This window comes from Cebidichthys violaceus, unplaced genomic scaffold (assembly GCF_023349555.1).
Source record: "Cebidichthys violaceus isolate CVI_PGR_0920_01 unplaced genomic scaffold, fCebVio1.0.p SCAF_7, whole genome shotgun sequence".
Taxonomy (NCBI): domain Eukaryota; kingdom Metazoa; phylum Chordata; class Actinopteri; order Perciformes; family Stichaeidae; genus Cebidichthys; species Cebidichthys violaceus.
The window spans coordinates 1,139,144-1,160,668 of record NW_027176927.1 but is presented as its reverse complement, the minus strand read 5'-3'; the positions used below and the strand labels follow the sequence as shown (position 1 = coordinate 1,160,668).

The 21,525-nt window shown below is 39.7% G+C and overlaps 2 protein-coding genes and 1 long non-coding RNA gene across 3 annotated transcripts; 1 reads left to right on the top strand and 2 right to left on the bottom strand.

The window, feature by feature from the left end:
• Positions 1–220: 220 nt before the first annotated feature.
• On the bottom strand, positions 221–2,022 carry tnfb (tumor necrosis factor b (TNF superfamily, member 2)). Its single transcript, XM_068735562.1, has 4 exons — positions 1,710–2,022; positions 1,542–1,596; positions 1,360–1,419; positions 221–1,076 (listed from the first exon to the last, which is right to left on the bottom strand). Exons 1-4 carry the CDS (start codon positions 1,896–1,898, stop codon positions 625–627), a joined length of 756 nt encoding a protein of 251 aa, XP_068591663.1. The 5' UTR covers positions 1,899–2,022; the 3' UTR covers positions 221–624.
• A 7,415-nt stretch (positions 2,023–9,437) lies between these two features.
• LOC137891290 (uncharacterized) lies at positions 9,438–18,357 on the top strand. The gene is made up of 3 exons (XR_011105337.1): positions 9,438–9,514; positions 11,239–11,276; positions 18,273–18,357. It is a non-coding gene; the product is annotated as an uncharacterized lncRNA (long non-coding RNA).
• Positions 13,941–20,553, bottom strand: lta (lymphotoxin alpha (TNF superfamily, member 1)). Its single transcript, XM_068735832.1, has 6 exons — positions 20,490–20,553; positions 18,283–18,406; positions 17,678–17,729; positions 17,474–17,506; positions 17,155–17,187; positions 13,941–15,463 (listed from the first exon to the last, which is right to left on the bottom strand). Exons 1-6 carry the CDS (start codon positions 20,546–20,548, stop codon positions 15,105–15,107), a joined length of 660 nt encoding a protein of 219 aa, XP_068591933.1. The 5' UTR covers positions 20,549–20,553; the 3' UTR covers positions 13,941–15,104.
• Positions 20,554–21,525: the final 972 nt, after the last annotated feature.

Below are 21,525 nucleotides of genomic sequence, written 5' to 3'. Positions count from 1 at the left end.
AGGAAATTCATAGCAACCATTGCCAAATAATAGACCAGGCCTGCTCCAGTGTGAGTGAGTTTGCCAACTCAACGTTCTATTTGGTATCTCAGCTATGAAATGAGTTTGTCCATAGTGACACAGACTTGTGACTTTTTTTGTTTTGTTTTTTTTCCATTTTAATTAAATTCATGTGCACATAAAGCATATAAATATGATATTTAACACCTAGTCCCATCGATTTAAATATAAATAAATACAAATAAATACATACAGTTTGTGATAATAGTTTTGTACATAGCCCTTGAACCTAAACTCTCCAGTAAAGAGCTGTGTCTGTATCTGATACAGCAAAAAAAGTCCGGCCTACTACAATCTCAGGTCAGCATAAATAATGTACAAAAAGTGCCTAAAATATAAAACCAAATGTTTGCAAACTGTTACAGTTTATAGGATTTAAAGAAATCTGCACCGCCTGTTTGGCTACAAGCTTCATCTCCATTGAGATTTAAATCTACATCACCATGAGATGAATAATAATATAAATAAATAAAACATACTTCATGTTAAAAAACGAAGCCAAAACATATGGCGTTGTGCAGAGCTTTTGTATCGTGTTTGTTACTATCACAGCAAAGAGCCATTTCAAAGTGCAAACACGCCGAAGAAAGTATTGCCATCCTCGGTCTCCAGAGCTGAAAGCTGGTTGGTTTCTGTCCACAGTTTGTCTCCTTTGTTCAGCTGAAACACTGCGCCCAGATAAATGGCGTTGTACCAGCCCTGTCCGACGTACTCCTGGGCAGTGTTTTGACACGCCGACCTCACCGCGTTCATCAGAGAGGCTTTCCTGCCTATGGAGTCTGAGTAGCGCCAGATCCTGTGGCTGAGAGGTGCGTGGCGTTTTCCCGCTCCCTCCTCGCCGCCATCGCTGCAGGAGACTCTGAACGACGCCTGGCTGTAGACGAAGTAGATGCCGGTTTGTGGGATAACGATCTGGTTGTTCTCCAGACGGAAGCCGCCCTGAGCGAAGGCCTGGCCTTGACCGCTTCTCCACTCGAGCTGCTCTTGCAAACTCTCGCTGTCTTCTTCGCAGCTACCTGGAAACGAAGCAAGAAGAAGCGCTTGTTACAGCCTTGAAACACTTTGGTTCTTCTCTCCACAGGGTGTTTCATAATCGACGGGTCTGTTATTCGGAAAGCGGAATGAAAGTTTGACTGAAGCTAATGAATAACTCGTGCAACAACTTCCTTAAGTGCTCCTGACGAGCAGCCTTCTAAAACGGAAGCTTCAAATATCACACAAGTGGAAGAAAGAGTGTCTTTAAGAACGCCAAGATTATGAGCGCATTGTTTGCTGAGGACCAAATGCATTATGACTCACCTTCTAAATGGATGGCTGCCTTGGCTTTGCTGCTGATTTTCCTCAATGAGGAGTGGGGATCTGAGGAGAGGAAGACAAATGTGAGCGTGTCTCAGATAATCCACAAAGACTCAAGCACATCTCACAAAAAAAAAAACAACAAGCATTTTTTTCTTTACATGAGCACCCATGCATATAATCACCTGTTTTCTCAGCAGCGTTCTTCTTGATTAGCGCTTCTGTTTGGCCTGATTGCGTCTGTATGGAGAGAAAAAAAAAACACATTGATTAGGGACATTAACTCGGAAATGTTCTTTTTTGACAGAAAATCCAAGGTTTTAAAAGATGAAATAATGAAAGACAGTCCCTACCATTAATTCTGGCCTTCCACTCCAGTACCAAGCAAGCAGCAGGACGCCCCCCAGGCAAAGGGCCACAACGAGAAGGGCCAAGGACAACTTCCATATCCGCCCTGCGGAGGACTTCTTTTCTACCAAAACCACCATCCTCTCCTCAAGACCCATCTCCATGTCACCTGGTGCTGTTGTGTAGGCCACCATACTGTGTTCAACACCGTCCTTACGAGTCTTCACTGAGTGCAGTTTAGCAAAAAAAAAAATCGACCAACTAAACACTGGACTGTGTCTTTGCCTTCAGGTGCTTCCAGTGCTCTGCGGTGATACTTCTCCCTTTGTGTTGCTATTGTGTTAAGAGTGAACTTCTGCCAGAGAGCTTGTAGTATTTATGCTGTGGCTGCTGCTTCTGCAGAGGGGAAACTCCAGTGATGTCACTCTGTAAGTGGAGACAGGAGGCAGCAGCAGCAGCAGTAGCAGCAGCGCTGAGCGACCTGGAATACGGAGAGAACAGAGCTGCGGCCGGGAGGGAAAGTAAAGTCACAGAATCTTTGGTGGAGTTTTACCAGATCGTGGAACCCAACGGGAGTCGAGGTTTCAGGATGGGAAAGTGGTTGGTCTCTACTTTTGGGTTTTTGAAAAAAAAAATTCAAAGTGTTGTAATACAACCACAGACACACACACACACACACACACACACACACACACACACACACACACAGACAAAAGAAAAATGTTTGCACAAACAAAAATACTGCACACACACTGGGAGAGACACAAAGTCACAAACACATATTGAGCTTGTTACCGACTTGAGCCACCACAGAATGTAATCTCTGTCTGTAGCTGCTGAGGTTTACACATGAATCCACAGCTGCACCCACAATTAGAGGTCAGGCGAGTTGTTTTGAAATGCCACAAAAATGTGTGGATTCTGTAAACAATTCACCTGTTGCTCGCCTATTTTAGTAACAGTTTACTGTAACCGCCACCATTTAGCAATTAAAAGCACATTATGAACATTTTAATAGACAATTTATACGACTCCAGAGAGTTGTTGTAAGGACAGTTATCAATATACAGCATGTGTCAACAACTATGACTCGTCCTATAAAGACATATCTTGTGTCATTAGATCCAGTTGTGTTCATAGACCAGCCCCCACTTTTTGGTGCACACAGGAGATGTTGTAGTTGTTAATAATAAACACATAAAAAGACTTATATCTGCTACATTTTAGCGTGTTAAATGCTAAATCCTGATGTTTGCAGCATGAGCAGAGGTTTAGTGGCCTGAGCCAAATACCTAGGCTGTAAAGTCAATGTTAGGTATCTGCTTTACACAGATGATTCACCACGTATCACCCAAAATACAACAATATTCATTTCAAGTCATGTTAATTAAGGTTAAGATCTAATTTTCAAAAGAGATCTCACTGCTTTAGAATATCCATAACTACACAAAGTAAAGATTTACAATAAAAGGCACCTAAAAACCAAAGAGAAACATTTAAAGATATGCTCAAATAGATGTATAGACGTATGTCACTTTCTCCTTATGACATCGTCACATAAAAACACAAGTTTATTTTTGGAATCTATCTCAGTCTCAAAAGAGAAAACAGTTTTGAAGCAAAACTTGGCAACGCTGGTCTTTCTGTTTCAAGAACTGAAAGATGATGCAACTCAACAAACTGGTTTTTACACTTCTCCTCTCTGTCTCTGCCTCTGTTTCCCCATTTCACTTCTCACCTGACTTTGCATGCTCGACACTGAACTTTCAAGTGTTTGGGCTTTTCTTCACACATGAAATGTCCAGTTAGCTCTATTTTTATCCACCAGTGTTTTCATTTTTTTAGCAGCACCCTTATCTCTTTCTCATTCACTTTCCGTTGCATTTCAATGACGTTTTGTTTGTTTGCTCAGGCCGCAGAGTGGCTTTGAGTGAATTGTGTGTTTGTGTATCTTGGAAACCTGTCAGGACTCGAGTGCTTCGACGAATCAATATTAACACTGTATTTTTATGTGTGTGTGTGTGTGTGTGTGTGTGTGTGTGTGTGTGTGTGTGTGTGTGTGTTTCCTCGTGCGTGAACTCAGCGGTGACATCTCACCTCCGTGTGGGATTGTTTCGTTCCAACATGCAAACACAAACCTCAAAATGTGGCAGGATGACATCATCGTCATTATCATCATCATCATCTGCACACACACACACACACACACACACACACACACACACACACACACACACCCACTTTACAGTTCCTCCTGCTAACTCACCCAACACCTCTTGATTATTCATAAGAAGATTCCCCAAATGAAGTTCATCATGGTTATGATATCCGGTGACCTCAGACTGTACAGTAAGCTCATATGCAAGTCCCAATTTTATTCTTTCAAAAATAAACATGATAGGGTTTACAGAGCCATGAAGACATTAGTTCTCTATATGTCCAAGTACAACGGGAATCAAAATGAAATGCAGCACAAACTGTAATTTAGTTGAAAGAATTCAATTAGCTTTTTCATCACCCCTCACATTATGAATAAAGAAATCAACAGCAGTGTTGGAGATTATGTGAATGCTCATTCTTCAAGCATTTTCTGGTCATGTGAAAAGATTTACATATTTAAGGAGAGTCTATCTTTAACCCTTTTAGGTTATGAAATTCCTTGACGGGAGGATTTTGTATCTTGGATATACATCAGAAGAAGTTGTGCTAAAAAGTGATCTGTATCTTTGTCAAATTCTACTGGTGCCTGCAAAAACCTCACAGTATATATATATATATATATATATCGTTTATATATATATATATATATATATATATATATATATATATATATATATATATATATATATATATATATATAAACGATATTTGCCATGAATAGGGGGAAGACTGCACCCAGGAAATGGGAGAAATGGATCATCATCATCATAAATCAAAAGGACATAATGGACACAAGTCAGCAGACCAAGAAAAGTATACCGCAGTTGTTTCCCATTCTTTGTTGATGCTTCTCTCTCTTGTAAAATATACTAAATTTGTTTTAAATAAAAATAAATTGACCATGACTGTCTGCCATTCATTCACTGTAATTTCTATCATGCTGTATAATCTGTTGAACCTCTCCAACCGGACAAAAACACACCCTTTCCCAGTCAGAGGTCACCAGTAATATGTAACTCACAAACTCCCACTGGATTCCTCCAAGAGACAATTAGCCCTTTTCATGGAGCCGGGGGAATATATAAAACTGGTAACTAAACCTGCCCGGTGTGAGCCCTCATATCTGGGTGCCCTTTTCCTTTCCCTGTGTGCCTGTATCATTATCAGTCCTCTCCTAATCCTATGGTGACATATTCCCCACATGTAACTCCCCCCTGCGATATCTGGAACACTTTGGAAAAAAAAAAAGCCTTTTGTTCTTTGCAGATTTTGCTCTTGGATTGCATCATGAAATCCCAGGATTGTGCGGTCATCACACAGTGGAGCTCAACCACAATTCAGACAAAGATTACATCAGGGTGGGAAGGAAAGGATGGAGGAAAGAAGGGGGTGGGGGCAAGGAGGCAGGAAGTGGAGGAAGGAAGCTGTTGTAGGCAAACAAGATGCTGCGTTTATGCCACAAAGTTTCATTTTCAGATTTGTTTGGTGACACAATCACAGGTGCCACATCAAGGAGGTATTGCTTTCCCTCTCATCATTCCTTCTTCAGTGTTGCCATGTGTGGGCTCAGTGAGAGCTGTTGATGTGTAAGGGAATAAACTGGGCCAAAATGAGGTTTCACCACAAATGCAGGGTGGCTTCCGCTGCATTTAGACTGTATAGTCTGGTGGCCTACAAACCTCCGCCAGGCCACCAAGAAGTTACGCTTCACCTACTATTAGGTGTTTTACCTCCTCTGCATCTGTCGGGAGCTTTTAGAGAAGCCATAGATAAGATTCTTATCTGAATCTGGGACTTTACATTATCTGTTTACCATAACCATACAATGATCTGTTTTCAAAACTCAGGGAGTTTACCCAGTCAAAAAAAAATAAAAATAATATAAGTGATAAGAAATACATTTGTTGGGTTCAGTTTGAGAAATGGCCTTTAAGATAAGCACAGAATAATAGAGGAAGAAGAGATTAGAAAGTTGCTGTACTCAATGTGTGTGTGATGTAATACAAAATATATCTTACATGTTATGTGTGTGTGTGGAGAAAGTAGCCTGATGACTTAATGTAGTGTTTTATTATTTGTGCTTATTCTATTATCATTTTTATATATAGTTTACTCTGTTTTGTGTTATCAACATTTTATTGTTGATCTATATGATTTTGAAGTTTTGTCAATCGCTTGAAAAGCGCTTTGAAGTGCAGTTCATTTGTTTGAAATATATACATAAAGTTTAAATAATTGATTGATTGACTGCTTTCAGTCCTTGCAGGCTAATTAGTTGATTAAATGCTGAACTTCTACATCAGTTGTGTTAAAATACAAAAACACATTTGGAATTTGTCTTGGTTTAATTAATGCTTGTCACAGCATTTGTGATACATCAAGATCCATTGTATCTACACACACACACACACACACACACACACACACACACACACACACACTTTCTGTGCACTAATACATTATTGTGGGTCTCACTTTCAGTTTTACCTCCACATAAAGTGGTTGAAATAATCTGATCAGTCTGGTTTGTTTACAACTTGTCTGATCATTTTACCCTGTTGGCTTTGTTTTGTCTTATCACCTATAGAGCCCAACTTTGGTGATCATAATATTACCAAAACAAAGGTAAAAATAGATCAAATGCTAGTTTCAGCCTCTTTACAGTTTTTGCCCGTTGCTTGAACACATTTTGCAAAACTTCGCTCATTGTGCCAAAACTCCACACACACACAAGTAAAGATGACACAACACTGGGAAATATACCATTCACATCTGTGTCAAATTGAAACTCGACTATCAAAACCTAAACTCTGCTATCAAAACCTAACATTCCTTTGTCAAAATGTAACTCTGATGACAAAATGACATACTTGCATCATATGCATACACTTTCAGATCAGGGGGAACACACTAGTCTACTTTATATAAAACACTGCAGTCTTTGATTTTCACTGTTTATTCAGAAGGCATATTTTCAGGAGGCACATTTTCAAACAACCAAAAAAGCAAATAGGCCAACTCAATATTGTACATTGCAGCACTGTACATTGCAGTAACATGAATTCAGATAAAGCAAAAAAGAAAATAATAAAATAGAAAAAACACTATACTGTAAACACAGAAAATCATGGCAATTGTGCATACGTGGGCTCATGGATCCCGCCGTCTGTTGGGGTCTGGCCACAGGACCTCATCGACATCGCAAGCAATGTCTTCTCCGTCTAGGCACCGGGGAAAATATCCCCTTGCATGACAAAACCATCCATGGATTGCTGTCACCTGAATGTCGCCGCAGGCCTGTTCCATTGCCTGCAGAAGAGGCATGCGGGCATGTGGTTGTTGGTCATATACACGCCATCTCCAAGCCGAAAAGAATTCCTCTATAGGGTTTAAGAATGGTGAGTAAGGGGGCAAGTATACCACTTCTAATTAATTGTGGTTGGTGAACCAGGCCTGGAGCAGAGCAGCCCGATGGAAACTGACATTATCCCATACCACCACAAACCTGGGCTGATCTGGTCTGTTCTGTACAACTATATTATGGAGAGCACCTAGAAATGTGAGTATATGTTGGCTATTGTATGGACCTAGTTTTGCATGATGATGCAGAAGCCCTTGAAGGCTTATGGCGGCACACATTGTGATATTTCCCCCGCGCTGCCCCGGGACGTGCACAATTGCCCTTTGGCCAATTACATTACGACCCCGTCGTCTTGTTTTGCTCAGGTCGAATCCAGCTTCATCAATGAAAATGAATTCATGAGGCTGTGCAGCTCCATCCATGGCCAAGATTCTCTGTAACAAAAAAGAAAACATATTACTGTACTACAGTGCTACACATACAGAACCCTCACCTCATCACACAGGTACCTGTGTAGCTCTCCGAATGGATCCATGTGGTACTGATATGGTACATATTCAGCTGCTACTGGATTTCAGAAATACTGTATTGTAAATGTAAATGACAGTTACACTTACCCGTACATATTCAGCTCGAAGTCCTTTGACCCTGACACTGTTCCTCTCAAATGGGACCCTGTAGAGCTGCTTCATGGTGATGTTGTGTTCTCCCAAGATGCGTCTGATGGTGGTGATGCTCACATGGTGTATGTTGTTGAACACTTGCCTGTCTGCAAGTATTTTCTGTCGTAGCTGGTGGAGACGGATGGCATTGTCTGCCCTCACTAGGTCCACAACGGCAAGTTCCTGCTATTGTGTGAACAGGTGTTGGCGTCCTCCCCCAGAAGGTCTTCTAGTCAGTCTAGTGAAATACAACCACAAATTGTCATCGGTTTGCTTCTTTTTCTTACAGTACTTTACTGTATATACTGTATCATCCACTGTACTGAAACATCTCATTATAAGTAATCATGGTAGGTTTCACAAAAATTACCACTTTGGCTGCAAAGGGAGCATTAGCACCCTGCAATACCCTGTACACGTGATGTGGTAATGCGATATACTGTAGTATAGTGCTGTAAATACCATCCGAGTAGAGTAGAAGATAGAGAGGTGAAGACATACCTGTTTTCTAGTCGGAATGTTCTTATTACAGATGCCGCTGTGAAGCGGCTTAGATGTGGGTGGAGTCTCTGTCCAGCTTCCCTCATAGTCAGGCCATGGTTGATGACATGGTCCACCAAAGTTGCTCTTATATCATCAGAAATAGAGGTCCGTGCATGGCCTCCTCGACCTTGTCCTTGTCCTTGTCCTTGTCCTTGTCCTTGTCCTTGTCCTTGTCCTTGTCCTTGTCCTTGTCCTCTTCCTCTTCCTCTTCCTCTTCCTCTTCCTCTTCCTCTTCCTCTTGCTCTCCCTCCATCCATGCTTGCAAAGTTCTTGAAATGGCTAAACTGAGGGCTTTTTGTAGCTGGCTGATTGGTGTTCAGTTTTGCAAGTAAGTGCCTTCAGGTGTGTATTTGAGTGGTTGCAATTACCCGATGTGTATTGTATTTTGGATACATGTGTTTTCCAAATGGCACCCTGAGATTTCATTTTTGAACGAAGTGTCTTATGTATGAAATAGAGTGTAGTATGCAGGACCAAGTGTGTTGCATAAAGGAGTAAGTGTGTTGCAGAATTGCAACTAGAGTGCAAAGCAGCGCTTTTGTTTAAGGTATGGGTACATGTGTTTGAGGTATGGTAACAAAAGCTTCAAGTTGTGTTACTTTAGTCTAAGCATGGGTCTATAGTGTTCAAGCAACGGGCAAAAACTGTAATAGGGAGATTTCTTGCTCTTCTCTGTTTTATAGCATATTAAACTGAAACACTTTGGGGTTTGTTTTGACTGACAAAACAAGATGTTTTTGGACTTTGAGAAACTGGGATGGACATTATCTGACATTTTGCAGACATTTTATTGTGAAAATGATAAATAATCATTAGTTGCAGCCCCAGTCAAGAGCCAAACATTTATTTATTTTTTTAACAGAAATGGTTACATTTCGTCCATAAAGCCTACATTGATGGACTGACTTATTTGGGGCTGTGCAACAAGCTGTGAACACAGCTGTTACATATCATCCTTAATGCAGTTGATGTGGGGAACTTATTAGCAAACAGCTGCCTCTTTAACGTTAACATTGCACATCCTGCATGCAAGGAGCAACATTAACTTTGCATTCATTTGGAGTCATGTTTCTGTCTGCAGCAGGTAAGTCTGACACTCACTCTCTTTGTAGCAATACATACTGATTAACAATAAGTTATCTCATTTATTGGAAAGGCACAGTAAGCAATGTTTTTTTTTAAGAACTGATTTAAATGAGCTGACAGTTTTAGCAGACCTCAAGTATTCAGGAAGTGTCAGCCACAGGAGCAGAAACTGCTGTGGCAGAAACTCCTGTAGAAACTGAAAAGCTGCTTCGACTTGCTTTGGTTTTAATGCTGGGAGCGGTAACAGGATTTTAACACGCACTGTAGACAATGATGGACTTCAACGGCCAATGAAATCTGTCTTGGCTCTGTGAGACAGTTTCAGTTCGAATTTGGAGAGCTACAGTCAGTGTGACTCAGACTTGCAGTACTGTTACAGCAGAGATTACTATCTTTGACCTTTGTCAATGCATGCTTTCTTCTAGTTTCACATCTGTTGTTGGTCTTTTAGCAGAAGTTGGAGGCAAAGTGTCTTGCTAAAGGGGATCCCTACAGTATTTTTGGAGGGAAGCAGAAAGCATTGTCTTTTTAGATTTACCCAGTTCTCAGCCATTGAAATGTCACATTCCAGTCCGAGGTCCACTTCTCTAATCTTGAAGGCATAGAGTCCTGAATTTCATAAATTTCATGTTTTCCAGTCGATTCTTCCTACGCTTGTTGCCTTGTTGATCTTTTTGGCCAGATGGTTTGTTGATTTTGTTTTTGCAAATGATGATGCAGCAGCTCAAATGAGTGTAATTTCATCCGCAATTATTCCTCCTTCCTCAGACTGGAAACTCTAAAATTACAGCTTGATTCTCAATGAAAAATCCTTCATTTGTAAACACTTTCCCCCAGTAGTCTGCTATCACATGATGAACAGATGGTTCAACAACACGCACATGAGTCTAAAGCATGATTAAATTAGTCCAAAAATATACAGAAAAACCACACTGGAATACAGGATACACATCCTGTCATCATGACTTAAAGTCTGATGATTGACGACTAGAGACACTGATAAGACAGGAAATGACCATAGATGTGTTCCCCTTTCTTTTGTAGTAATGCATGCAATACACCTACTTTAAAAACAGCTAATATTATCTGATGGAGCTGGACATGAGGCAGGATGTGTGAGGGACATATGAGGAAGCGTCATTTTTCCGTGTCTACACTCACACGATCTGTGTCTTAACTTTTTAATATGATCTGCGTACACTAATGAGATGACTTGATGCAGATGTTTTAATCATCATGGTAATTTGCATAGCCATTTTCAACTGAGTCTATTTCAGTTAATTGTGTATAACGTGACTTTATATTTGTTTTTGTTTCGTATGTGAATAATGTAATCTGCTGTAAACACTTTAATTTCCCTTTTAGGGTTGATAAAATACTCTTTTCTATCAAAAGAACTCTTTCAAATCAAATGTACTTTAGATTGCAACTTATAAAAACATGTACAGTAGTTAAGTACATTTACTCAAGTACAAGTTTGGGGTACTTTCTTTGCATTTTTTGCATTTAAAACATGATGAGCTCATAAAACCTGATACATTCTGTTAAAGTAAACTACCCACCAGCAAGAAACTGTCAGTTATATCAGCTGCAATAATAAAATGCTGCTTACACATTAATGTGTAATCCAAAAATATAATAAAGTACACAGGGGGGCCACTCTGCCACTCTTATTTTTGACCCTTTATTTGTTAATACTATTTTACTATTTCTGTTTTTCAGAGCATTAATAGAGCAACAAACATCTCCCACCTCCCCAGGTAAGCGCCGTTAGCTCTGTCAGCAATTGTTAGCACTGTTAGCACTGTTAGCACCATTAGCTGCGTGCTTCCAGCTGAGCCTGAACATTTGCACCTCCTAAAAAGTATATATTGTTTTGCTCTAAGAATGTTTGCATATAAAAGTTTATTAGAACATAATTATAATACATTTGAACACTACAACTTGCAAAAGAAACTTTGTGAAAACAAATAAAAGTGAACTCTCTGGCAGTAATTGTAGAAATGCCTGGACGAATGAAAGAAGAGACTGTTAGAGGTAATGTGATTATTTGATACTAACCAGAAATGCCCTGCAAATTGAGCATTATGGTTTACAAACCCTTAAAATGAATAAAAACCCTCTCCTGAGTGCTCGGGACATCGGAAGAAATGTTTCAATATACAGTACACCATCACATGCCATTATTTTATGCTAATCTCCCCCACATTACCGCCAGAAATTCCTTAACTTGTTTTCTTCTCCACATTCTTTATTGTTTGATTATGTTTTTTTTTGGCTGAACCAAATACATGTAGACAAGATCATTTCTGCTTCTGTGTAAAACTCAGAATGTCATCAGAGTCCTGGCTTCGAAGCTGATTTTAAATGACAAGCCTGACAAACAATCCCTACAGAACTACAAAGGCACAAGAGAACAAAAGGAGCATGTGTTGTGGTGAATGTGTGAGGAAGTCCACGGCCTAAGATACCTGTTGGAGGTGATGTCATGCTGCCCGCTTTCTCTATATCCTGCTCTTAAAGTGGCCCACATGGCCACAGGTCGTGTGACCACCGATAGGCTGAAGGGCAAAGAGTGGGCCTCACACAAAGGGAATGTTTGCCACGTCACATACTCAAGGTAATCCTATTTATAAAGTGTTGACATCAAAGTGGGTGAATCACACAGTAATTAAAGTATAACGACTTCTGAGATATTAAGTCAGCTTTCATGCTGCGTGTGAGTGTGTGTGTGTGTGTGTGTGTTCATGGCTTCTTTGTGAGGATTTATGTAAGTTTCTTACCAGGACAGTGAAGGTATCTTTGAAGGTGAGGACAGTATGGACAGACATTCGATTCAGTGTTCATGAGAGAGTTAGAATTAAAGCTTCAGGAATGGCCTTTATAGCGGCATGGCTCTCGGGATTGCAGGTGAAATATCTCAACAACGACATGATTGATTGCCATACAATTTCATACATGCATTCATTCATTCATTGTTCCCAGAGGATGAATCCTACAGACTTTGGTGATCCCCTGACTCCTCCTGTAGCACCACCATAAGGTTGATCGGTCATTTTCAGTACAATTTCGCAGCAACAATTGGATGTATCGCCATCAAATTAGTTCCAGACATTCACGTCCCCCGTAGGATGAAATAACAACTTTGGCGACCCTTTTGAAGCTTTTCATATTATTCCATCTAGGGTCAAAATTTCAATTGGTTCAACTATAGTTTAATTCCCATCATCCCCAGATTGTTCTTTGAATTAAGTGTTAATTAGCATGCTAACACGCTAAGCTAAGATGGTATACGGGGTAAACGTCATACTTGCTGTACATCAGTATGGCTGTGTCCAAAATCACTCCCTCGTTCACTCATTCCCTCTTCGGTATATAATATAAACACTGCTGTAAATTGAGATTACAGACACTTACATTACTTTATTCGCTCCTTAGGGCAATATAGAGGTTAAATTGCACTACTGGGTTTAAGAAAAGAGCAGCTAGCATGGCTGTAGCCTCTTAGTCTTGATAAACCAGAGTTCTCCTGCATAACGAAGTACAAACATTTGACCAAATTACTTTAATTGGGGTCAAATGGGTTATGGGCTTATGAGCTTTTTAAAAGTCTTAATGTTGGCTACATTGATTAATCCTGTTCAATTCAGCAAATACATCACAATAAAGCTGCTTAAAATCCATTAATAAACAGGGAATGGCTGTGTATTTTTGAACAGAGGCATATCAGCAGCTTAATTAGTATATAGTTGCAAGACCGCAGTGCTAAGGTCAGACGGACACACCATTAACGTTATGTGTGACTGGTTTATATGCACTCAGCATGGAGTCTAAGGTGCATTTTAGCTCTTATTGCATTAGAGAAACCGAGCTGCCGCCAAGGAGTCTGATCAGAGGGCGTTTTCAGTTCAAATATATCTGTGGATGTGCTGTAAGGGAAACGGTGTGACTGATGTTGCACCAAATATGTGGCTTCCTGTTCTGCACCTGTTGCTCCTGCCTGCTCAATGCAACTCCTAATTAAAGTTGTAGAGCGTCACGTACCGTGCAGTATGTGTGTACACTGTTAGCACTAGGACAATGAGAGAAGTACTACTACTACTACTACTACTACTACTACTACTACTACTACTACTATGACGACAGTGTTTTTCAACAATACTCTTGAGATTTCTCAGACATCCATTGGTATGTCTTTGTGGTTTGTGTAGTTGTTGTTTTTTTCTTCAATTGATTGATGATTAGAATGTGTTATCAGGCTGTGTAATGTTATATGTGGAAATAATGGTGAGTGGGTGACTCCCTCTTATTTAGGGGAAGGTGGCACCACCATGTGGTCAGATAGCAGCTGAACATACAAAGTCAGTAAATTGGTTCCAAAAAAAGAATACGTTATTTTGAATCACTTTTTAATTTGCCTTCCCTCATGGAAATCAAACCACAGCAATATAATATTATATTTCATAAATTACACAAGACCATAGCAGTGAAAACAAACAGAGAGTCACAGTTTACGTTCATTTACAATGCAGTTAGCTTAAAGTTTTTACAAGACCACCAAACACCACACAATTTTAACAGTCAGAACCAGGTGACTTACCGTATTTTCCGCACTATAAGGCGCACTTAAAAGCCTTTAATTTTCTCAAAAAGCGACAGTGCGCCTTGTAATCCGGAGCGCCTTATATATGGATCAATTGGTTAATTGGTTGATCCATACTGGTTGTACACGGCGCTCTGTCAAAATGTTTCAGTACGACTGGTAAACTACAAAGCCGCACCGCTTGCAGCATTACGGCTACCGTAGTCAGGGGCGTCGCCGAAGTAATAGCGGTAAACACCGCTCGAGAGTTACTATATTGTGAATGCACTAACGTTTGATTTAGTGGTATCAGACTGTTTCTTTTACGTGTTTACTGAATCAGGGAAAAGTTCCCCTCTACGTTTAAGTTACCGTATTGTGAATGAAATCAAAAGTCAATAAAGTTTGACTGAATGATTTATCTGACTGTTTTGTTGACATTCCCTTTAGCACAGCTCCATCTAGTGGATGCATAACGCAACCCCAGTCAAACGTTTGACTGTAGTAGCTTCTATTCTATGCGCCTTATAATCCGGTGCGCCCTATATATAAAAACAGTTCTAAAATAGGCCATTCATTGAAGGTGCGCCTTATAATCCGGTGCGCCTTATAGTGCGGAAAATACGGTACTTAAATATAGAGATTTTGCTAAGGTTGGAATAATACAGATATTTGTTTTGCCAAGATATATATAGGTCAATAGGATGTGAAGATGTGACCTTTTTATTAAAAGGTCTGTAAAAGCTGTGGTTAAAACCTTTCTCACCCTGCCTAACGGAGCTTTTAGCATTTTAGTGTTCCATGATACCCTACAGAAACGTTTATTCAATAACAGTTGATTGTTGATCACTGACTCCCTGTGATTTTGAGAGAATATTTGGCACAACATATTGAAAGAAAATCCAGGCGATGAACAGCTTTTCTTGAAACAAATTAGTATAGGCCTACTACTAATAACATACCAGTCCAACCCCCGTATAGTAACACATCCTGGAGTCCTGCTACACTAATGAAGCTCATAGGCACCCCAGAATGTTGACGAGCTCTGAGTTTTAAACTCACCTTCGATATCTAAGCTGACACTGTCTCCCTCTGTGAGGCGGACAACATTGGCCACCCACACAGAACCCTCTGTTATGTCCGGGAAGATCCCTTCAACCAGTACCTTAACTACTCTACCAAATGATGGATTTATTTTCAAAATCACAGATTTGGTCTGACTTTTCTTACGGGGCTCGGTGAAGGTGACCTGGGCGTAGAGGAAGTAGTGGCTGCTCTTGGTGCAGTGGATGGAGTCGTTGCGCAGGACAAGGGAGCAGGATTGACATCGGGGGGGTGAGTTTTGCCAAGAGGGATTCCCCACAGCTGTAAGAGATTTGGCAAACGTTTCTTTAATCGCTCAGCTACACAAACATTTCACCTCGCTCGTGAAACTTTAAGCGGTGACACATGGGAGCTCTTTGGCTCTGATTGTAGTTCTATCATCTACCGAGGCCCTTTTGAAAAATTCACACTCAAATTTTTACCTCAACTTGAATAAAGACATCAGCTTAACAAAGTTGATCTTTAAATTAACGGCTAATTTTGGCCGACTAAGCATCCTTTGACAAATCGTATGATGTCTGTTGCTTTGGGCTGTAATTATACCCTAAGCTGGTGCAGCCCACATTACAGCTCAGCGTCGGGTTTGTTGAGGTTTCAGGAACCCACTTCACAGAGGAAAAAAGCAGTGTGGTGGGAGGAACACAACGCATGAGACTGGAAACATAACAGAGCCGTGTGTCTATCTCAGTCTGTGCCTGCATGCAGATGCATTGTGTATGAATGTATCTAGTTTACATATATGTATTAGGTATAATAGTTGTTCAACTGGAGAGTGATAAATACACCGTACACTTCAATTTTCAAGTGGAAATGTAGACGAGGTTGTAGCACAACTTTTTAACACGTACAAACACTTTCACTGAAGATACGTGACGTCACCTGAACCCCATTTAAAGCAATGAGAAAAGCCAGGACAAAAACAAAAGTCATTCATGTTAAATAACAGAAACTGTGGCAGAAAAATGTTGGACCCCATCGCTCGTAGCAAGAAGCTGATTAAGAAAATGTGTTTTCAGGAACCCTAATTAAACCCCAAAAACCCATCTGTTACTGTGTCTGAAATGGGACCGTGGGACTGCAGTTGAAATGAAGCCAAGGTGGCTAAACTGGCACATTTACAGAAATGTCTACAAATGTTCATTATCCCTGTAACTTTAAACTGTATAAATAAATCTGAATATCTCACTTAAAATTGCAAGTTCAAGAATTGGGAGTTATTTTGTTGTTATTTACTCTCTGGTGCAGCCACTTCCTCTCAATCTGCCGTGTCACCATTTGCTTCACTTAAATACTTCCTACGTTTCTCAGAATGACTTTCAGCAGCTCCCATAGAGCATGTCTGAACTTGTTGCACTCGGCATCTGTAGGCGTCAAACGTGGAAGCAATTTTTTTTTCATGCAGTAGAGGCACAATGACAGCAAGAGAGATCAGTAAAAAGTGAGAGTCAGGGCTTGTACTCAAAACACATCTTGCATTTTGGTCAGTTGAGACTTCTTTGGGCAAGAAAGTGACATCTCTGTCTCTTTTTTTATGACGTATTTTTATCTGTGTGAGAGTAAAATGACAGCTCGAGAAAGAAGTTCTTGCTGTTTGAAGTTTTAGGCACTGACAACAGAATCTGACACACAGACTGTTGATTTTTCGAAAGCTGAAAATGTTTCTGCGGGCATTGGAAACATCTCATCTTGACATCTCAATGTTTATGCTTGACCAGTTCTTCAGGGTAAAAAACAACAACACAGAGAAATGCAAGATGGAGCACTGACATTTGAACAGACATCTTAACCAAAGACATTTTTAGATTTGCTCTCAAGCTCATAAAAAATACAACCGAGGACAGGAGTAAAGAAGTAACTACAGCTATCTAAAACTAAAACTCATAATCAATTTACTCCCAAGAAGAAGCGATGATAATGAATCTGAATATAAGCAGAAGAGGAAGTGTACTTACTCTTGATTAGCTGGATGTATGAGAGAGAAGATCCTGAAAAAAACCACATAGTTTTAGAGTTATTTGATGATGCGATAGCTGTGACAATGTTCACAGTATATTTTACATTCCCTCATTGATATCTTTCAGTTTGTTGTAATTTCTTCTTAAAGGAACAGTGTGTAACATTTCAGGGATCTATCATCAGAAATCAAATATAATATTATTAAGTATGTTTTCTTATGTGTATAATCACCTAAAAATAAGAATCGTTCGATCGGTTGCAATCGCACCACTAGATGCCACCCGAGATATTGGTAATGAAATCATAATAACTTACCTATTGACTTCGAGGGAGCCACAATACTGTTGACTGTAGAAGAAAAGATTTGGGTTGAAATCCAGTTTGATTCATGTAAATGTGGCAATTCTGTATCTTTTTTTTAATTAAAATACTCAATAATACTCAATTGCAATAATACGAGGTTAATGTAAAAGGTGTTGTTTGAAGTGAACAGTGACATTTGACATCTACTCAACGTACATGTTGGATCTGTTGGAATGACATTAACTGGCTTCAGTGTTGAGACTTCTTCCTGGAAAAGATGCAAAACAACCATCATCGTCTGCATCATCACCATCATCACCTTCGTCATCCTTGTTAGTTTGCTGTCTCACTGGCAACCGGCAATAAATAACTACAAGTTACATTTCCTGTCAGGGAAAACCAATGCGTCTCCAAAATATCATCTTTTCCAATAACTTTTTGGGAAATGTGCCTTTTTTTTTTTTCCAAACATGATTTTTGTTATCTTTACATTTTTCTGGGAGTCTGAACTTGACGTGTAGAAACAAATCTTATTGAAATAGAGACAGAGATCAGACAGGAAGTGCTTTGTAATAGTATAACACATTACTCATGGTTTTTATGTGATCAGGAAAAAAGTGGAATTGTACAACTGAGACATGACTTCACATATATGTTCATTTACAAAAAGACATTCTGCTCATGTCTCAGCTACATGAGAGAAACTATGCAGTCCAACATAGCAGTCTGAACTGCTCTGACTTCATCAGTATTGAGTCATTCAGGTAAGTGAATATCAGTCTAAATGAAATGTTCTCTTCTCCTGTGACAGATGTACTGACCTCGGTTGATCTTGGTTTGATCGAAATGAGAAGTGCAGCCATAACCACCATGGCCACAGTGAGCATACCACACCACACCTGCAGCAGCAGGTGCTTATGAGAAGACCTCGATTGACCCTCCATTCTGTCAAATACACACACACACACACACACACACACACACACACACACACACACACACACACACACACACACACACACACACACACATTCACTTTTGTGTCACATTTGAGGAGATTGTAGTGATCTTAATTCCTTCCCTGGAGGCTTAGCGCCACACCAACATCTGTCCTATTTTTCTTTACATCTTGGCCCTTATTTTGTAGTTTTGACTAACTCTGAATACATTTTACTCACCAACTGGTGCAGCTTAATAACAGAGTACATCAGGCAGTGGTGGAAAGTAACAATACAGTTACTCAAGTACTGGTTTTGAGTACACATATTTTGAAGTACTTCATATTTTACGTACAAATCTTTGAGGAAGATTAAATCAGCGAAGAGGAAAAATAAATACAACTAAATAAATTTGTGTGGAGAACTTTGCTTTTCTTCTTCTCTCTTTAACTGTTTGATGACCCTTTAGGTTTATCTTGTGACACTTAGGAGAGACCTGACCTCTAGGTCAAGACCCACTGGACTAAACAAGCTAAATGTATAAAGCGGTTCAAATTAGCTCCACCATGACCAGCTACAACAGTAAACTGCTGCTCATACATTGATGCATCAGTATTCTCTAATAATGTCAAAGGCCATTTGACTCTGGAGCAAGTACTTTTATTTTGACACTTTGAGTATATTTTGAAGTACGATATTGTATTACTTGAGAATAGTAAAGGTCTGATTATATCTTACATCATTGCTTTCATGCAAAGTCAACAACCACAAGTGGTCAAACAGTTCGAAAGTGGACAGGAAAACTGATAAAAACCTTGACTCACTGCTTGTGTAGCTCTTCTTAATGAATCACAGAGAAGCTGTCGCAATTTTTAACAATAAAGGTCAAAACTCATAAAATACGACACAGGTTGTAAAACAGAAGATGCGCTGTGCTTCAACCATTGCGTTTTAAATCTCTGTCAGACTTTGACCTGACAAGGATAACTAAACTACACACTGCAACAAGGCCACATGTATCAGATTAACTGCACCCATTGCATTATGGGTAAATGTGTCCTCAGCTCATAGCCACCATGCTGCTGCTTCTCTTGGATTTAACCTCTGGAGAGTATTTCTCTTTATTGTTTTTTTTGGGGGGTCCTGCACAGAGCAGCCTGTCAGTGTATAGTTTGTTGTTTGTTTGTTTTTTATTTGTAATGACAGCGACTGTAACTCATCGGAGGCTGCTGAAATACCAGTGACCCAGAATTGTGTATCAAGTGGGTGTCAATCAAACTCCAAACCTTTAACCTTTTAAAAACGAGGCCTATTTGCAGGCCTCAGCTGCAAGAATGTAACAAAGGTCTGCGGGTAATTTCCAGTAGCATACTTTACTACAAGTTGCCCCACATTCCACTCCACACTGTATGATGTGTGATCATTTCAGGTACAGCATGTTTGACAGTGAAAAGACTAGTTGCGAGTTAATCTCTCATTTTATGTTACCATTGCGATATGTCAACTGACAAATATTCTAAAATTATTATTTTTGCCTCCTTCTGATGAATACTGAGAGAAAAACAAAACTGAAATCACAGTGGCCAGCAGCATCTTTCATGTAACTGTGGTTACTGAAAACATCAAGTATGTGATTCTACATCACATCCTCAGTTGTACTGAGTGTCCTATAAAGGTTAACCACTATTAGGTTAATCACTCAGTCAATGACTCCAAACAATATTCCAACAAGGCTTGTTAAATTCGTTTTTCTGTTCATATGAATGGTGCATTTGACATCTGACCACTGGAAATGGAGATGCTCAGACATGCATGCCCTTGAGAATTCAAAATTTCGAATTGTACCAAAACATGTAATTATTTCCCATGTTATCATGACCCTGAGGAAAATACTGCATCCTTGAACACGCGTCTTCTCCTGTACACACATACTTGTATAGTTTTGGAATTTCTTTCTTTATCTTTAACAGCAGTAATGATCTTACCTGCAGAGCACTGACAACTACCATAAAGACTATTGTACTTTGAAACAATATTTTGAACCACATTTTAAGAGGAAAACTAAATTCACTCACTAAATCTTGACTCACCCAGTGTGTGTTGCACTGTCAGCCTCCAAATTCATCTGCTGCTCCTCTTTGAGAGACATGTCAGGTTGACAGGGTTTTCCCTTTTTAATGGGTAATGCAGTGAACATGACATCTCTGTAGAGAGAGAGTGAGGAGGAGGGAAGCAATGATGTGTAGGTGGCACCACTTGGGGATTGCAAAGTGTAGCTTGGTGGGGGGGGGGGGGTGTGTATTTGGATTAATGAAACCACATTTTTGTTTCTGATGGAACAACTTTGATTTGGAAACTAATGGACGGCTTCAATTCCCCTTATATGACAATAATAAAAATGTAAGTGAAATTTCTTTTAAAAATGCTAAAGAAGTTTAGGTATATGTGGAATGAGATGTGAAGATATCCAGTGTTTTAGTGACACATAAATACACAAGTCTGTGGTGCGGCCCCTCACTGACACACTAATGTTTGTTGTGGGTGTTTTGTGTTTACCCACGTTCATAGGTCACTGGCAGAGTTTCATATTCACACCCAAACATGACGGGGACTTTTTCTTCTCAAAATGCATTTGATCTAAATTGAGCCGATGTGATGAGGAAATACACTGGTAGTGCTGCACGCTATGACATCCTTTTCACACGCGGCTGTGTGCTGCTTCATTCTGCTTCTCTTCAGAGTCTATTTTCTCAATATAATACTCAATATCAGCTAAACACATGTGTCGTAGATTTAAAGTGTAAAGGACAAATTGCACAAAGTTCATCTAATACTACTTGGAGGTTTGTTTCTAGCTTGTAAGAAAAGTGCACATCAATGGCATAGATATTTGTGAAAGTCTCTGCTAATCTATGAGGCAAACGTATGAATGGATGAAACAGGTGTTTACATTTGTTGTAGATTTAAAGATCAAGGGGTTAAAAAAAAGCTCCCGGCATCATGAAGTGTTTGACGTGAACCCCAAATGTTGTTAAAATCCATTAATAAAATCACATTTGAGTGAAATTCAGCCACTTCCTTTGTTCTTGTTCCTGACAATCCAGTTATGGCACGAACTGCACAGGT

Bases quoted from the DNA above. Each gene is read 5' to 3' on its own strand.
- lta (XM_068735832.1), bottom strand. From the start codon at position 20,548: ATGTCTCTCAAAGAGGAGCAGCAGATGAATTTGGAGGCTGACAGTGCA. The intron at 17,730-18,282 runs GTCAGTACATCT...CATCTTTTCCAG, and splicing joins TCAAACCAAGATCAACCGAG to GAAGAAGTCTCAACACTGAA. The intron at 17,507-17,677 runs GTACGTTGAGTA...TTTCTTCTACAG, and splicing joins CATTCCAACAGATCCAACAT to TCAACAGTATTGTGGCTCCC.
- tnfb (XM_068735562.1), bottom strand. From the start codon at position 1,898: ATGGTGGCCTACACAACAGCACCAGGTGACATGGAGATGGGTCTTGAG. The intron at 1,597-1,709 runs GTAGGGACTGTC...CTCTCCATACAG, and splicing joins GTGGAAGGCCAGAATTAATG to ACGCAATCAGGCCAAACAGA. The intron at 1,420-1,541 runs GTGATTATATGC...TCCTCTCCTCAG, and splicing joins GAACGCTGCTGAGAAAACAG to ATCCCCACTCCTCATTGAGG.